The 19139-nt window shown below is 35.2% G+C and overlaps 1 protein-coding gene across 9 annotated transcripts in view; it reads right to left on the minus strand.

Annotated features, from left to right (window-relative positions):
* Positions 1 to 19139, minus strand: part of ATRX (ATRX chromatin remodeler) — a 241231-nt gene that overhangs the window by 127342 nt on the left and 94750 nt on the right. For all 9 annotated transcript variants that reach the window (XM_036839559.1, XM_036839556.1, XM_036839558.1 and 6 more), the window contains 3 exons: positions 6466 to 6599; positions 5834 to 6010; positions 189 to 282 (listed from right to left, as the gene is read on the minus strand). In XM_036839559.1, coding sequence (XP_036695454.1) covers positions 189 to 282; positions 5834 to 6010; positions 6466 to 6599 — 405 coding nt within the window. The remainder of the gene's footprint in view (positions 1 to 188; positions 283 to 5833; positions 6011 to 6465; positions 6600 to 19139) is intronic.

The following is a 19139-nucleotide window of genomic DNA, read 5'->3' on the forward strand; positions in this document are numbered from 1 at the left end:
AACCTACAATTCAAGTATATATATAGTATGTTTATACATACTATTTTTAAATTAATAATTTTAATAATTAGTTTCAAATCAAAATGTTAAATATTTTACTTTATTAGTACAGCAAACTTTCTACAAATAATTTGAAGCATGGTTATTCAGATTAATTCCTAAAATTTTAGAAAATACTATATATTTACCGTGTTCTCGGCCGTTGTTCATCTTCAGATTCACTAACTTCTTCACTAACTCCTGATTCCTGAAAATCAGAATCTTCAGAATCTTCACTGCTCACTTGAATAAAAATATATATTAAAAGTTATTAAATACTTCCCAACAGAAATGCAATTTGTCAATAACTTCACATTAAAACTTAGAGTATTATGAGAATAATATCTGTAGTACATATTATAACATATAGATTAGACCAGTTAATGACACAAATGGTATTTATAAAAAATCCAAGTGAAATCCAACTATGGTTATAAAATTATGATTCTACATTAAAATATAAGTATTAAAATGAGAAATTGCCTGTCAATAAAAGAATTCTGGCTATTTAAAACAAGCAAAGTAGGCTGGCCAAGGTGGAATAAGGGCGATTACAGACCCTCTGCCATTTATGACAACTAAAAACTATAGACAGAATACATAAAATAACAACCTAAGAACTGTGAAAAGGAAACAAGAGCAGGCAGACTAGGGACTGAAATCAAAACCTGAATAATGATCCCCATAAAATTGTGGAGGGATGTGAATGTCATGTGTTTTATTTTTTCCTCCTTTCTTTCCTGGTTTTGACAGGAAGGCCGGCTGAATTCCAAAACTATGCAGAGGGTGCTGACAGCAAAACTCTGGGAGGACTGCATTTCTAGCCACAGCACTGGGAAAAGGAGCAGAGCCCTGCATATCACAAGAATATAAGGTGAATTCCCAATTTTATTTTTTCTCTCCAAAATTTTATTTTTCTATACCAAAACTGCCACTAAGACACAGGCATCTGAAACCCCAGGAGAATACCCATATCTTTCTGACCAGAGGAAGCCAGGCAGGGAAAATATAAGATGAGCCTGCCCACAAGGACGCAGAGGCAAAGAATATACAAATCAATTTTCACTGCAAAGTAAAGGAGCTGTTACAGTGGAGGATTACTGGACTGAATGTCAATATTATGACATAGTATGAGTGTGTTCCATGTTTGGTAATTGCAATCATTGTTGCTTTTGTTGTGGTCATCCATGTACAATGCTTGGTGTCAGTCTATTTATCTCTTGTAAAAATAAAATGCAGTGTGTGTGTGTGTGAAAAAAAAAAAGAAAATTAAAATAAGAATCATTTGAAAAAAAAAAAGATGAGCCTGGACTATCTTGTGGTGCCAGAAAGTAAAGCAGTGCTCAAAAAATGATGGGGATATATTCAAAGGACACAGGATCCAACTTGAAAAGCTCCCAATAAGCAAAGCTGGAACAATCTGAGCAACAAAATGAACAACTGGATTATAACTCATAGAATAAAATAAATATCTATCTATAAGTCCATATTAACATAAGCAATGCAATAAATAAATAAACAGGGGGAAACAACTCTTCCTAGAAGTAATGAAAGAAACTGAAAATCACCACTTAAACATACATCACAGTAAAAACTGCTCAGGCAGTTGGATGCTAAAATTAGTGGGCATAAGTATGATGAGAAACAGGATATTTGCATTGTCTCAAAGTATCTCCCCACAAGATATTAAATATGAACAGAAAAATAGTTTTTTTTTTACAGTGGAAAAATCCAGCAGACACCAACTTAAGCAACTTAAATCAGGTTAGCATTACCAGTAATAAGACATATTGTCATCATACACCCTTGGTACGATACACTGAGAAAGATTCAATAACACTTTTTTGGTACTGTTGTCAAAATGCCTAATAACCTAAATCTAACCATGAGAAAACACTAGACAAATACATATAGATGGACAGTCTAGAAAATAACTGATAATAGACTTCAAAAGCGTCAAGGTCATAAAAGAAAAGACAAAGGAACTGTCACAGATTGGAGTAGATTAAGGAGACAACTGAATGCAATGTGGGATCCTAGAATGGATTCTAAAGTGGTAAAAGAACATCAGTGGGAAAAATAATGATAACCAAATAAAATCTACAGTTTACATCAGAGGTCAGAGGTCTGACGGTAAGTATTTTCAACTTTGTAGGCTATATGGTCTCTGTTGCAACCACTCATCTCTACTCAACTTTGCCACTGTAAACACATGAAAGCAGTAACTGAATAAGTATAACAGTGCCCCAATAAACCTTTACTTATAAAAAAAGGCAGAAGGTCAGATTTAGCCTACAGGTATAGTCTGTCAAACCCTGGTTGAACTAATAGTATTGCATCAATGTTAATTTCCTGGTTTTGATTGTTTTGCTGTAATAAGTATAAGGTATTAAATTAGGGAAGCTGGGTGAAGGGTATATAGGAACTCCACACTATTTTTGTGACATTTCTATAAATCTAAAATTATTTCAAAATAAAATATTTTTAGAATATCATGAGCTGACCTCAGAATCAAAGGTCTATTCTATCTAAAAAAAACATAGGCAAGCATAAATAATATAAAGACTTGCTTTGGGAGAAGAGGGGAATGAGGAATTATTGTTTAGTGAGTTTCAGCTTGGGATGATGAAAGAATTCTGGAGGCAGATAGTGGTGATGGTTGCAGAACAATGTGAATATATTAATGCCACTGAATTACTTCAAAAACTTAAAAATGGTTAAAATTTTATGTTATGTATATTTTACCCCAATAAAAAAAAACAATAGTAAAAAAGAACTGCTAAGCAACTGGGAATTTGGGAGAACACAGGTGTCCACATGCACGCACAAACTTATCCTGCAATAAATACAATTTTAAGTCTAGTACTCATTTTTCATCAAACATTTTATTTTGAAAATTTTCAAACCTACCAAAAGCTTTAAAGAATTTTTGAATGTATCCCTTCTCCTAAATTCACTTACTGTTAAGTTTAGCACATTTGCTTTATCTCTCTCTAAACATACACACTCCCTTTTAAAGCACTGAACCATTTGAAATTAAGTGCTGATATCATGACAGTTAACCCTTAAGCATAAGGACACTGTCCTACATAACTAAATACCATTATAATGCATGAGAAAAATAACATCAATTTTAATATCATCTACTATAAAGGCAATAACTACATTTTTGAAATTATCACCAAAATTACTTTTATAACTTTTTTCAAATTTAGGTGAAAATTAAAATCCACATGCTACACTTGATTTAATATTATAATTCAGCTATTAGCTTTTGATTTCTCCCCCTTGCCCAACATTAAGTTTCCAGACAATACAGGGACACCAGAGTTTGCAAAACTTGGAAAATCATGCAACTCCAAATGTAGTATCAATCACTATGATCATAACCTACATTAGAAAAATTAATATGATGGGGTTTTAGTTTACTCCCTTCTATACAAACGAACCAAAAAAACAAAAAAAACAGCTGGGTAATAAGTTACCCACAGAAGAGGACAATGGAAACACAGGTCACAGAGAACTTGGGTTTCAATAAAGCATTTCAAATGTATTTGGCCCACTAAAGGACTCTACATTCCTGAGCTAAGCCTCAGAGGCAAAATCAGTATTTCTCCTTTTGTTGAAGATGCACAGGAAATCATGTTGTTATGTAATATGCTAAATCACTCAGTTCCTTTATAGAATCTGAAAGACCGGCTTGTGGTCAGGCTGCAAAGAAATTTATGAGAAAAGCATTCACAAAATGAGGTACTATTATTTATTTGTTTACATGAAAATATCCATGAAATATTAAGTATATGTGTGGGTGGGGGGGGGTACCTTCCTCCTCTTCTTTAATGGATAGCTGCTGCTCTTTAGCCCTTTAAATGTTCAGGATTCCAAGATTCGTTCCTTAGCCCTCTATTTGCACAACATTACAGCTCCACTGGGTAATCTCACTATTACACATATACCAGAACAACCACACTTGACACCAACTATGGCAATATCCTTCAAATGGATTCAAAGCCTTCAGTCTCACAGAATAACAGGCAACTAATCTGAACGTATTACAACCTTGGTTGAAAGCTTTCAATGGAAAAAATGAGTGGTTGTGCTGAAGTTGTGATTCTTGAGTGCTGGTAACGAATGTCCTGTGTCTTGAGGTGCCATACATGTCCATCAAGCTATCCACTTATGAAATGCACACTTTTCTGTATATATACCTTAAACAAAACGTTTTTTAAAAAGTGGTGGCCCTCCTCTGTGACTACACTAAAAACAAATTGTACACTGTAAACTGGTAAACTGTATGGTTTGTGAATTATGTCTCAATATAGCTATGATATAAAAATAATTTTTAAAATTAAAAAAAATTTTTAAACCTTTCAATGGCTCTCCATCCTATAGAGCCTACTATACTTCTCAGACACTTCCAAAAATGCTTTCTTATTCCTAGTGGCAAAGAAGAGTTAATCTGCCCAACAGGAATTGGGTAGTAAAGTCTTCAGTATCTGCCCCAAAGAAGAAAAAACTTTCTTTAATCTTCTTGTTAGCTGAAATTCTCAGGAAAACTTCACATTTAATTGCTCAATATATGTGATTACTTAATATAAGAATGCTCTCCGCCAACTCTCAAGTAAAATGAACACACCAAAGAGATGTACCATGTTTACTCTGTAGCCTGATATACCCATGAGTCCACTGCCAAGTACTTCAGTTTGAGAAACACAGGCTTACAAAGGTCTCTAGTATCTGGTCTCTGTCTTATTGGCCCAGCCTAATTTCCTGCTGTTCTTTTCCCTACTCCCTCCTATACTCCAGCTATACCACATTAATTGCATCCCCTCCACCATGTGCTAAACAATTTGCAGAGGCTTTTAAAATTTTTTCCCTGCTTGTATTATAAATCTTCACAACACATCTACCTGCTCCCCATTTAGAACTTGATCTGCTGGGTGAAACTCTTCATCTTTGTGAAGTCTTCTCTGGTGATAACCCCTAGCCCCCAGGAAGCTAAAGAAATCCTCTCAGTGCCACACTTTACAATACCTCTGCTATACAAGACAACCCTCATGGTACTATAATTTCTTATAATATTAATGTTAATAATTCTTACTAAACCAATGACTGCCAAACCTGGCTACATATAAAAATCATATCAGAGATGCTCTTAAAACATATGGATACATAGGTCCCACCACCACCAATTATGCTGTAATTGGCTTGGGGTGGAGCCCTGCCATAGGTATATTTTTAAATCCAAGTTATCTGCATGTGTAGTCAGGTTGAAAACCATCACATAAGACAATGATTTCCTTATTCATTTTGTATCCTCGATGTTTACCATGACGCTGGAAACATGTAAGTAACTCAATGCAGAAGGACTCAGACTTTTAATGTAATAAAAATTTAATCTGGCTAAAGTTTTACATATAAGCTTGCATAAATCTATCCAAATTAATTGTATGTTCTATCTTTCCTCATTATTTCTTCCTGCACTTACAGGCAGTCTTATATTTTCTACATAACTTTAATGCATATTTTATTTATTGTCATATTTCTTTGTCTCTTTAATCTAAATGTATATGACTACTAAAGGTCAAAAATAGTCTTTGTGTCATCTCTCAAGTTTCTGGGTTATCTTCCCACTCTAAATTCTTTATTTCACTCTCAGAATAGTTGTTGTCAGTGTGCTGATACTCACCTAATATAGGTGGACAATTGTTGGCGCCAATATACTTAAATTTCACAACTATATTTAGTTTATAAAACCAGTATGTTCCTTGTTATCAGAATTAAAATGTCTTACCCTTCCTTCTATTTCTGCCTTTGGCTTCTTTGTGCTCTTTAGGCTTCGTCTTTTTTTCTTCTCCAGATTCTCCATCACTCACAGTCAGCTTGTGCCTCAAAAGCCTATGTCTGTATCTCGGCTTCTTAGATTCTTCAGAATCTGAATCTGATTCAGAATTGACTTGATTTTTTGCTTCTAAATGGAGAAAACAAATCAGTAAAACCTTCAGCCTTTTTTCCTTTAAAATGTTGTAAAACTACATATTTTGTTTGTTGACAATTATCATGATTTATGGAACTGATCAGAGCTGTGTACTTATCTGGGTTGCATTGGTGATAACAGGCTATCTCATACATCAAACTTGATCTATTACTATTATTAAATATTGATTAAATATCACCAGTATACATTTATAGATTTTTTTAAAAGGTAAAAAATATTTTCCTTTAAAAATCATCTGTTTATTGGCAGTAACTGACAAAACTTGCACAATTATTACCAGATATTCAAACGGAGTAAAGGTAGTAAAGTTTTCAACATTTTAATAAACTTCAAATGCATGTGTTAAGAGATTTCATGGTCAGACAGTCTTCAAAGCCTGAATTGGTCAAATAATTATGACATCCTATACTTCTCTTTGGGGAGCTCACCCTCATCTCCAGGGTTTTCTTCATTGTGTTTTCCAGTTCTTTTTTTCCCTTCTTCTGATTCATCATCTGAAGATCCATCCTCATCGGAGGAAAGATTGGCTTTAATTTCTTCTAAAAGCATCTTCTTGGCAATTCTTGAGTAAAAAGACAATAAAAACTGTATATTTGGTGGTGAAGTGTAACAAATTAAAAACAAAAAGAATTATGTGTATCAAAATAGAAATAAATGTGTCAATAGATTTTTTATTATAAAGAAAAGTCTATCAAAACCATATTTTAACCTAAACTACCAACCAAAATTTTTGAAAATGCTCTTAGCACTGATTTTCTCCCAGTTCTATACAATTCTGCAATATAGTGAAAAATCTCAGGGACATTTCTACTAACTATTTTGACCAATTCCAACTTCATGCTGGATAACTTTCCAATCCTACACTTGCTCTGCTGCCACCATCCAACAACTACAATATCAAGACAGGCCCACAAAAGTAAATCAATTCATTCAGACAAATGGCATTCCAACACTAAACTCCACATGAGAGGATTTATTCAACAGCAAAACATATTCTTAGAAAGTCAGTGTGTAATAAACCACTTTATTGTGAAACAGTACCTCAAACTAGTGGATAATACTTTGGCCCTTAAATTTCAATTTACTTCATAAATTCTTCTAACCAAATGAAAGAATACAACACATAAGTACTGAAGCAATCAAAAATCCCTAATAATATTCAAACTAGGGCAGAGAAGGAGCAAGAGTGCTATTAACCACATACATAGTTAAAAGAACAAAAATTACCATAAATGAGTTTCCACTTTCCAAAGAAGTAGATAGTGCATTAGCCTCAAACATATCAAAATTTTTCAAGATGCTCCTCAAAGACCAATTTGCTAATGAAAAAATCAACTGCTAAAAGCATGAGAAAATAATTCTTTAATACCATCTTATGTTAAAATAAAATATATTCCTAAAAAATCTCCATGTTTGCACTAAAGGAAGACATCTGAAAGTGTAAGATAAAAGCAGTTTTTGTGCAAGATGAGGTGTTTTGCACCTTTTGATATAAATTCATAAATCACAGTAACAAAGGAATACCTTACAGAAAGGCTCAAAAGTTGACATGATTCTTGGTTTTCCATGAACTAACTTCTATGTGGATAAACATCTACTCTGCAATCAAGAATGACTCTAGCTCAGTCAAAAACTTGCAGCTGGAATTATGGAACTTTTGTTATTTTTGGATTTGAAACTCCTCTTTTTACTTCTTAACATGCACTCACATTTAAATCAAGAATACATTCAATGGTAGGATATGTTAATGCATGTTAATGCCTTCTTAACTTTGATACATTGTTCATTGCTATTTATACTCAAAGATACATAGCAAAGGCACCTAAACAGACTGAAGCAAACAAAATAGCTAATCACTTCCATAAATGCTTACTATATGCCCTTTGGTACTTCCCCCCTAACCAGATAGATAAGGAATATTTAGACAACGTAGAGGGTTACCAATTGCAAGAGGAAACCACAGATGAGTTAGCTTTTCTGAGGGTTTCCAACCTGACTTGCTAAAATTAGATCACTCCAATTTAAATCCTACTGGAGTTGGGGACTTCCCTGGTGTTCCAGTGGTTGGGACTTCGCCTTCCAATGCAGGGAGTGCGGGTTCGATCCCTGGTCGGGGAGCTAAGATCCCACATGCCTCATGGCCAAAAAAAACAAAACATAAAACAGAAGCAATAATGTAACAAATTCAATGAAAGACTTTAATAATGGTCCACATCAAAAAAATTTAAAAATTAAAAAAAAACCCAAATGGAGTTGAGCAATAAAGTCTTCGTTGCTCTTAAACTTCTAAATCAGTGGTTTGCTGACTTCGGTTGCACACGGTAAACATTTTAAAAATGGGGACTAATATAGGGTTGCCAACTTTTCATTTTGTCAAGAAAAAAAATTTAAACCCAAATATCATTTACTTTTATCATTTTATAAAATAAAAAATAAACAAACACACCCTCCACAAATTAGGAAACAGTTTCAAAATAAAGGGTGGTTCTTTTAAGTTTATTAAAAGCATCTTTCTGGAAAACTCTAAAATCATCTTTAATACACACCACATTATCATTTCCCATGAACAAGGAAGAACTTTCTCAAGCCAATTTGAGTAAAACCACTGTTTTGTAATGAATAAATGTGTGTGCTCGGGTGTGCATATAATGTGAAGCACTGGATAATAGGTTACAAATAGAAAAACATAGTTTACTTGCAGTTACAAGATCTTATATACCCATTTGGGTGGTACAATAATAGTCAACAAAAATACAATTATTAATTTAGCTACTCTAAAGTTTAGTTCAATCACCTGATTTCAGTTTGTATTTACAAGTTCAAAAAATGTCTTAAATTCCGTATAATCTGTAAAGACTTGGTTGTTAACTTTAACAAACCACATAATATTTCTTCTTTCAAACTCTAGACTCCTAATATGTCTACTAAACGGAAAGTCAAAATATGTAAACCTACAAATACTAAAGTTCTAGACTGTCATGAAGAAGAACTATGAAATATATAAAACAATAAGATTCTATACCAACTAAAAAAAATCACGTAAGTCATGGAAAATAAAATGAGATCCACATAATGAAGAATTACTTGATTTTTCAACAACCTTCAGTAAGACCATAATATATAGAACAATCACAGATACTTTAGAAGCAAAAAAATTTACAAACTTCAGAGAATGCTCATTTTTCTCCAAACTGACAGTTATACAGAGTGATAGAGACTCCCTAAGCTTTACCTCACTAAGATGTTTTAAATTTGCCCTCTAACACCTTTTGAGCAAAGGAAAGCCTAATGTATAGCCGTATACATTAAGCCCCAAAAAGAATAATAAAGTTAAATTATTTTGCATAAATTATGGCTGATGGCTCATGTCCAATATGTCAAAGACCTACTGTATCACACACCTAGCCTATCACATAGCTGACACCTCAAAGTTAGAACTTAATTTGAAGGACCTAAGTAAGGGCTGAGGCTGACCTTCAACCTGAGTATTCAGCAAACATGTTGAGGTGAGATGTGTCCCATCTACAAAGCCTGCTGTGAGATGCTTTAAGGGAAACTCCACTACCTTAACTCTTGAGTCACAGGCCACAGAGACTTCAAGGACATCATCACTTGAGAACCAGCTGAGGCTGGCAAAGCATCATTTTGGAGGCCTCGGCTGGACCCGTGCTGGTATGCATGTGATGGATGTATAGTCATGATCCCTAGTTGATTCTGTTTGCTCAGAAGTCTCCTTTCTTGAGGCTTTCCAGGACGTTTCTGAGAAAATCATCCAGGCAACAAGGTACTGCCCCTGGAATCTCAATGCTCAACATTACATCTTGGGGCAGGTGTAGCATCCAAAGCAGTCACGACTCTATCAGAAGCATTAGAGGCACAGGCTGTGCCACTCTGTGGCAGAAAATCTGGACAGAGCTGGAAGTAATGGAGCCACTCCTCCATTTTCCTGAAAGGGAGGGAAGGGAGAGGGGAAGAAAGCAAAACAATATGGGAGGGAGGGTAAAAACCCACAAACAAACAATGAACTGGTGCATGAAAGAATAAATAAAAGAACCGCAAAACTCGAACAAGCTAAGTCTTCTAAATCACATAATGAATACCAAGATAAGATAATGCCTTATTACACCTTCCACCTTCATCTACTAAAATAAAGCAAAAATAAAATAAGGAATGAGCCCAACAATGCAAAGACAAACAAGCAATCAGAGAGAGAGAGAGAAAGAGCCAAGAAAGCCTTTAGTAATTCTGATCCTATCTAGAAAGGAAATCAGTAATGCCTCTTGTTTAAGCACTCAAACAGGAAAAGAAAGTAAACTGCCTCTTGCTGGTAGGTAAATCAATAATTCAAAACACTGAGTTTCTAAGAAAGGAGTGATCAAGAGAATAATCTCTTGCACCAGGGAATTGTAGAGAAACAGCCATTACAAAAGCAACAAAATGTTAGAGCTAGAAGAAGGGATCTTAGAGTCCAATTCTGTCATTTTACAGATGAGGAAACAGGCTTAGAGAGGGGAAATGACTTGGCCAAAGAAACAAAGCTAGTTAGTGGCAAAGCCAGGAGTAGTACCTAAGATCCTGAATCCCAATCTGCTACTAATTTTACTATGCCAGTGCTATATTCTCTACTCATTCACTACTACTGTGCTAATAAGTGCTTGGGGCAATACACCAAGGTCACATTCTTAAAGTTATCTGTATTTCACTGATTTAGAAATGAAAGAATTCAAGTTTTGATTTAAAAAAAAATTTTTTTTGAAAGAGTTCTAAACATCTTTCGTCCAGTATGCACCATCTCTAAAATGTACTGACAGGCCATCTTGAATACATCCTACAATCTACTGCTTTATCTTTTAAGAGGTTCTGAAAACAGGCTTGAAGAAAATTGCTAAATGAAAAATACATTTTTAGAAGGCCAAAATACTGCACATCCATACACAAAAGTGACAAAATTTTAAATTGTTTTTTTACATTCTGTGCACAATATCACAATAGAATAGTTAAAACAGAGAATTCTGAATAAGATTATAAGTTTTGAGATAAAAAAAACAACTAAGTAAATGTAGTACTAAAACATCATACCATATATAAAAGGTTGATATGTAAAACAATTCAAATGACTATAGTCCAAAAAATGTTGAATATTTTTTGTGAGGAACACACATTCTTCTAGTAGGGAAGGAGGCTTTGTTTTAACAAATGTTACGTACTTCAGGTTGAGAATAAAAAATAAAGCATTTCAGGGACTTCCCTGGTGGTCCAGTGGTTAAGACTCTGCACGCCCAATGCAGGGGGCACGGGTTCAATCTCTGGTCAGGGAACTAAGATCCCACATGCCACACAGCACAGCAAAAAAAAAAAAAAAAATTCACAGAATTACAATGGAATTCCTCATCTTCAAAATCTGTATTAGTGTTTTTTTAACTCCTTGGTTCAAAATTAGTATCTTTTTTTTTTCACGGCGCTACTCAGCTTGCGGGGTCAAACCTGGGCCTCCTGCAGGGGAAGCATGAAGTCCTAACCACTGGACCACCAAGGAATTCCCCAAAATTAGTATCTTGATATAAACCTTTCTATGAAAAACTATAACCAAGGCATAATGATCTGCACCTAAAGATAGTGCTATTCATGAGATAATGATGAAGTCACTAAATAACCAAAAAGCTGAACAACAGTATGAAACTATTTTTTAAGTCAGATGTTCTACAATGTTTGCAGTTAATGAAAAACATCACTGTTTTCTGAAAATTAATATCAAATAACTTTTTAAAAAAAATCTTAGGAGTAGAAAAATAAAAGCTGTATGAAATTAAGAACCCACAGTTTATTAACAATTTATACATGGGCTCAAATTACAAAATGTGTATTCCCGGATTTTATGTAAAAATCTAAGCCAGTTTTAGAGGAAATTTTAACAAGAAAAAATTTATTAACATTGATATAAATTTAGAAAATTTGATCATACTAAAGATCATACTAAATAGTTCAATATTTTTATCCCTGAAAAGTAAAAACAAAGACTTATGTGTCTCAATTCTATTTTTAAAATTCAAAGTAAAAGACAAAGACGATATAGTCAGAAAAATAAACCTTTTTTGCTAACACTAGAAAATTCCAAACTCTCCTTTTGCAGGGGGTGCTTTTTCTCATTATCTAAAAGTCCCATTACAATATCACCAAAGAATAGAGAACAGGAACGGAAGGCTGAACATAATATTTTTATCTTAAGCAGAGAGATCACCACTAATGACCATATTTCTTTCCTTGCTGGGAATTCTAGCATAAAAAAGAGAGCTGGTGGCAACTGTAACCAGTTTAGATATCTACAAATAGATCCTATCCAGTGGCTAGACACCTGTATTATACTTGACTTACAATACTTACCTGCACTGTAAAGAAAAAGTAAATTGAAAAAGAATTACCTTAAAATTGCCAGACATTTAAAACCCTTACTCAAACATGAAACAAGTAAAATACTCATTTAAAATGCTACCTTTGTTTTTCAAGCCCAATAAAGGAGAACTAAAGCAATTCTGCTAACCAAATAGGACCACCATGAAAAAAAATTCACAGAAAAAAATTATTCCAGATTTAGCAAATTTGTATAGAGAACAGATAAAGACAAGTATAGAAGATGAACATTTGGAAAAGTGTTTAAAATAGAAACCAAAGTCATATGTCAAAGGAACGTGAGATATACTCATGCCATTAATCTTTGCTGAAATCAGGTAAACAATCATCAAATATCTTTATTAGCATGAACAATATCCAGGAATCATTGATCACTTCCAAAAATATGCTGGATTAACAGCACAGAGCCTGCATCAAAAGAATACCTACACCAAGCTAGTAGGGAAAAAAAATAATCATTTGCATGTTTTCCAGTCTGAAAAGCAAAGTATTACCAAATGATAAAATACTTGGAAAATTTGAAGGCTACAGTGTAGTCCCACAATAATGAAGCAGAACTTCTATCAACAATGGGTAATTTCTTTAAGCAATCTCCAAATCAAATTTTGCTTCAATGAAAAAAAAATTATTTAGCCCCACTGAGAGAGAAATTATGAGAAAAATTATGCAGTATTAGTAGACCCAACTAAGCATTTTTCAACTATAAAGTAAATATATGTATGTGTGTGGCAGGAGAGGGTATCCATATAAAAACCTCAGCTTTTAAACAAAATTGGGATTAAAAAAAAAGAATGCTGATTTAGAAAAAAATCTAGCAATCTAGTTTTTTCCTCTTAAAAGCTCAGTTTTAAATATTTTCCAAGCCCTGTAAAAAATACAAATAAAGAATATTCTGAAAATTATTCTTTTTTGGGAGGAATGGATGCTTCAGTGACTGTTTTAGTATGCAACCCCTAAAGAAAAGCCTGGTTTAATAATCCTCAACACTATCACTGTTGAACTTGAATACACTACCATCTTATGACTGAGGCTAATTCACAGTGCAGGTATTAAAATATAGGACATTAAATATCCTTTCAATGAAAGAACCAATTTAAAATATAACTAACAGGTATTTGAAAGGCAACATTAACATAATGGCACATTCGAATAAATGACTTTAAAATTACGTGTATAATTTAAATAACCTGATAAACTTTAATATTATTATTCTCCCTTTCAAAGAGTACATAAAGTCTAAGCTATAAAATTTGAAGTAAATTCTCAGTTATACAAAATTGAAAGTATAGTTAGTCTACTATTTAATTTTTTCTAAAAAGCTCAGTCAAAAAATCATAAAAGTTCACCTGTTATTCAACCTATAATTTTTGTCAGTTTATTAAATAAATGCAATTAAATAGAAATTACAAGTTAGACCACTCTATCTCACAACAGCATACATTTACTTTCAAATATGAATGATACTACATAATAGTACACTAAAATAACAGAAACTTATTTATTCACACCTACTAAAATATTCAGGACATGACTAAGTTCTTTAAATGACCTCAAAAGCTATTATAACTTTAAAACAGAAAAGATAAATAATAGTGAAATCTGTTGTAAAACTTTCACACACATATATAAGTAAATATGTCATATATAAGTACATATGTTTTGGAAATTATTACTTCCTCAATTTTAGAAATATCGAAACTTCTTTGGATACAAACTAGCCTACATATCTTGGTTCTATCAAATTCTTTCAACTCTCATGAAAAGATGGATTATAATTAAAATTAAATGCTTGACCACCCTGCTGAGAAAGGGGAGATGTTATGCTGGACTCAGCCAGCACCCTGGGAGACTCACCTAGCACTGTGTTGGAAAGTGGAGGGAAGTTAAATAGAAGGTGACTATTTAAGGTACGTCTTAACAGGGTGAAAAGTTGTCCAGGTAGAGTAATCAGTAGGAACTGACCTGAACACACAAGCAATCGTAGAGTTTAAGAAGTGGAGGGAAGATTAGGTCAGGTGCTACTAGATCAGAGGAGAGAGGAGGACGGTGTGGAGATGAAGACAGAATAGAGCAGGGATGTGTTAGAAGGAGAGACCTTATAATAGTACATCAGTCCTGGCTGTGTATAAAAGTCCTATCTTTTGGATTTCACAGACCAGTTTAAAAAAAAAGGGGGGGGGGAGAGGAGAAGATGGCGGAATAGTAAGACGCGGAGATCACCTTCCTCCCCACAGATACATCAGAAATACATCTACACGTGGAACTGCTCCTATAGAACAGCCACTGAATGCTGGCAGAAGACCTCAGACCTCCCAAAAGGCAAGAAACTCCCCACGTACCTGGGTAGGGCAAAAGAAAAAAGAATAAAAACAGAGACAAAAGAATAGGGACGGGGCCTGCACCAGTGGGAGGGAGCTGTGAAGGAGGAAAGGTTTCCACACACTAGGAAGCCCCTTCCCGGGCGGAGACTGCGGGTGGTGGAGGCAGGGAGCATCGGAGCCACGGAGGAGAGCACAGCCACAGGGGTGCGGGGGGCAAAGCGGAGAGGTTCCCGCACAGAGGAGCAGTGCCGACCAGCACTCAGCAGCCCGAGAGGCTTGTCTGCTCACCCGTCAGGGCGGGCGGGGCTAGAAGCTGAACCCCGGGAGCTGTGCAAACAAAGAAGATAAAGGGAAATTTCTCCCAGCAGCCTCAGAAGCAGCAGATTAAAGCTCCACAATCAACTTGTACCCTGCATCTGTGGAATACCTGAATAGACAACGAATCACCCCATATTGAGGAGGTGGACTTTGGGAGCAAGATATATTATTTTTTCCCTTTTCCTCTTTTTGTGAGTGTATATGTGTATGCTTCTGTGTGAGATTTTGTCTTTATAGCTTTGCTTTCACCATTTGTCCTAGGGTTCTGTCCATCCGTATTTTTTTTTACTTAAAAAAATTTTTTTTATTAATTATTTTTTATTTTAATAACTTTATTTTTTAATCTTTATTTTATTTTATTTTATCCTCTTTCTTTCTTTCTTTCTATTTTTTCTCCCTTTTATTCTGAGCCGTGTGGATGAAAGGCTCTTGGTGCTCTAGCCAGGTATCAGGGCTGTGCCTCTGAGGTGAGAGAGTCAACTTCAGGACACTGGTCCACAAGAGACCACCCAGCTCCGCATAATACCAAATGGTGAAAATCTCCCAGAGATCTCCATCTCAACACCAAGACCCAGCTTCACTCAACGACCAGCAAGCTACAGTGCTGGACAACCTATGCCAAACAACTAGCAAGACAGGAACACAGCCCCATCCATTAGCAGAGAGGCTGCCTAAAATCATAATAAGGCCACAGACACCCCAAAACACACCACTAGACGTGGACCTGCCCACCAGAAAGACAAGATCCAGCCTCATCCACCAGAACACAGGCACTAGTCCCCTCCACCAGGAAGCCTACACAACCCACTGAACCAACCTTAGCCACTGGGGACAGATACCAAAAACAACGGGAACTACGAACCTGCAGCCTGTGAAAAGGAGACCCCAAACACAGTAAGATAAGCAAAATGAGAAGACAGAAAAACACACAGCAGATGAAGGAGCAGAGTCAAAATACACCAGACCTAACAAATGAAGACGAAATAGGTAGTCTACCTGAAAAAGAATTCAGAATAATGATAGTAAGGATGATCCAAAATCTTGGAAATAGAATAGGCAAAATGCAAGAAACATTTAACAAGGACCTAGAAGAACTAAAGAGGAAACAAGCAACGATGAACAACACAATAAATGAAATTAAAAATACTCTAGAAGGGATCATAGCAGAATACCTGAGGCAGAAGAACGGATAAGTGACCTGGAAGATAAAATAGTGGAAATAACTACTGCAGAGCAGAATAAAGAAAAACGAATGAAAAGAAGTGAGGACAGTCTCAGAGACCTCTGGGACAACAATAAATGCACCAACATTCAAATTATAGGGGAACCAGAAGAAGAAGAGAAAAAGAAAGGGACTGAGAAAATATTTGAAGAGATTATAGTTGAAAATTTCCCTAATATGGGAAAGGAAATAGTTAATCAAGTCCTGGAAGCACGGAGAGTCCCATACAGGATAAATCCAAGGAGAAACACACCAAGACACATATTAATCAAACTATCAAAAATTAAATATAAAGAGACGATATTAAAAGCAGCAAGGGAAAAACAACAAATGACACACAAGGGAATCCCCATAAGGTTAACAGCTGATCTTTCAGCAGAAACTCTGCAAGCCAGAAGGGAGTGGCAGGACATATTTAAAGTAATGAAGGAGAAAAACCTACAATCAAGATTACTCTACCCAGCAAGGATCTCATTCAGATTTGATGGAGAAAGTAAAACCTTTACAGACAAGCAAAAGCTGAGCGAGTTCAGCACCACCGAACCAGCTTTACAACAAATGCTAAAGGAACTTCTCTAGGCAAGAAACACAAGAGAAGGAAAACACCTACAATAACAAACCCAAAGCATTTAGGAAAATGGGAATAGGAACATACATATCGACAATTACCTCAAATGTAAATGGATTAAATGCTTCCACCAAAAGACACAGACTGACTGAATGGATACAAAAACAAGACCCGTATACATGCTGTCTACAAGACACCCACTTCAGACCTAGGGACACATACAGACTGAAAGTGAGGGGATGGAAAAAGATATTCCATGCAAATGGAAATCAAAAGAAAGCTGGAGTAGCAGTTCTCATATCAGACAAAATACATTTTAAAATAAAGACTATTACAAGACACAAAGAAGGACACCATATAATGATCAAGGGATCGATCCAAGAAAAAGATATAACAATTGTAAATATTTATGCACCCAACATAGGAGCACCTCAATACATAAGGCAAATACTAACAGCCATAAAAGGGGAAACTGACAGTAACACAATCATAGTAGGGGAGTTTAACACCCCACTTTCATCAATGGACAGATCATCCAAAATGAAAATAAACAAGGAAACACAAGCTTTAAATGATACATTAAACAAGATGGACTTAATTGATACTTATAGGACATTCCACCCCAAAACAACAGAATACACATTTTTCTCCAGTGCTCATGGAACATTCTGCAGGACAGATCATATCTTCGGTCACAAATCAAGCCTTGGTAAATTTAAGAAAACTGAAATTGTATCAAGTATCTTTTTCGACCACAACGCTATGAGGCTAGATATCAATTACAGGAAAAGATCTGTAAAAAATACAAACACATGGAGGCTAAACAATACAGTACTTAATAACCAAGTGGTCACTGAAGAAATCAAAGGGGAAATCAAAAAATACCTAGAAACAAATGACAATGGAGACACGACGGCCCAAAACCTATGGGATACAGCAAAAGCAGTTCTAAGAGGGAAGTTTATAGCAATACAATCCTACCTTAAGAAACAGGAAACACCTCAAAATAAACAAGCTAACCTTGCACCTAAAGCAATCAGAGAAAGAAGAACAAAAAAACCCCAAAGTTAGCAGAAGGAAAGAAATCATAAAGATCAGATCAGAAATAAATGAAAAAGAAATGAAGGAAACGATAGTGAAGATCAATAAAACTAAAAGCTGGTTCTTTGAGAAGATAAACAAAATTTATAAACCATTAGCCAGACTCATCAAGAAAAAAACGGAGAAGACTCAAATCAATAGAATTAGAAATGAAAAAGGAGAAGTAACACCTGACACTGCAGAAATACAAACGATCGTGAGAGATTACTACTAGCAACTCTATGCCAATAAAATGGACAACTTGGAAGAAATGGACAAATTCTTAGAAATGCACAACCTGCCAAAACTGAACCAGGAAGAAATAGAAAATATGAACAGACCAATCACAAGCACTGAAATTGAAACTGTGATTAAAAATCTTCCAACAAACAAAAGTCCAGGACCAGATGGCTTCACAGGCGAATTCTATCAAACATTTAGAGAAGAGATAACACCTATCCTTCTCAAACTCTTCCAAAATATTGCAGAGAGAGGAACCCTCCCCAACTCATTCTACGAGGCCAACATCACCCTGATACCAAATTCAGACAAAAATGTCACAAAAAAAGAAGACTACAGGCCAATATCACTGATGAACATAGATGCAAAAATCCTCAACAAAATACTAGCAAACAGAATCCAGCAGCACATTAAAAGGATCGTACACCATGATCAAGTGGGGTTTATTCCAGGAATGCAAGGATTCTTCAGTATACACAAATCAATCAACGTGATACACCATACTAACAAACTGAGGGAGAAAAACCATATGATCATCTCAACAGATGCAGAGAAAGCTTTCGACAAAATTCAACACCCATTTATGATAAAAACCCTCCAGAAAGTAGGCATAGAGGGAACTTTCCTCAACATAATAGAGGCCATATATGACAAAACCACAGCCAACATCGTCCTCAATGGTGAAAACCTGAAACCATTTCCAGTAAGATCAGGAACTAGACAAGGTTGCCCACTCTCACCACTATTATTCAACATAGTTTTGGAAGTTTTAGCCACAGCAATCAGAGAAGAAAAACAAATAAAAGGAATCCAAATCAGAAAAGAAGAAGCAAAGTTGTCACTGTTTGCAGATGGCATGATACTATACATAGAGAATCCTAAAGATGCCACCAGAAAACTACTAGAGCTAATCAATGAATCTGGTAAAGTAGCAGGGTACAAAAT

The sequence above is a fragment of the Balaenoptera musculus genome, chromosome X (assembly GCF_009873245.2).
Source record: "Balaenoptera musculus isolate JJ_BM4_2016_0621 chromosome X, mBalMus1.pri.v3, whole genome shotgun sequence".
Lineage (NCBI taxonomy): Eukaryota > Metazoa > Chordata > Mammalia > Artiodactyla > Balaenopteridae > Balaenoptera > Balaenoptera musculus.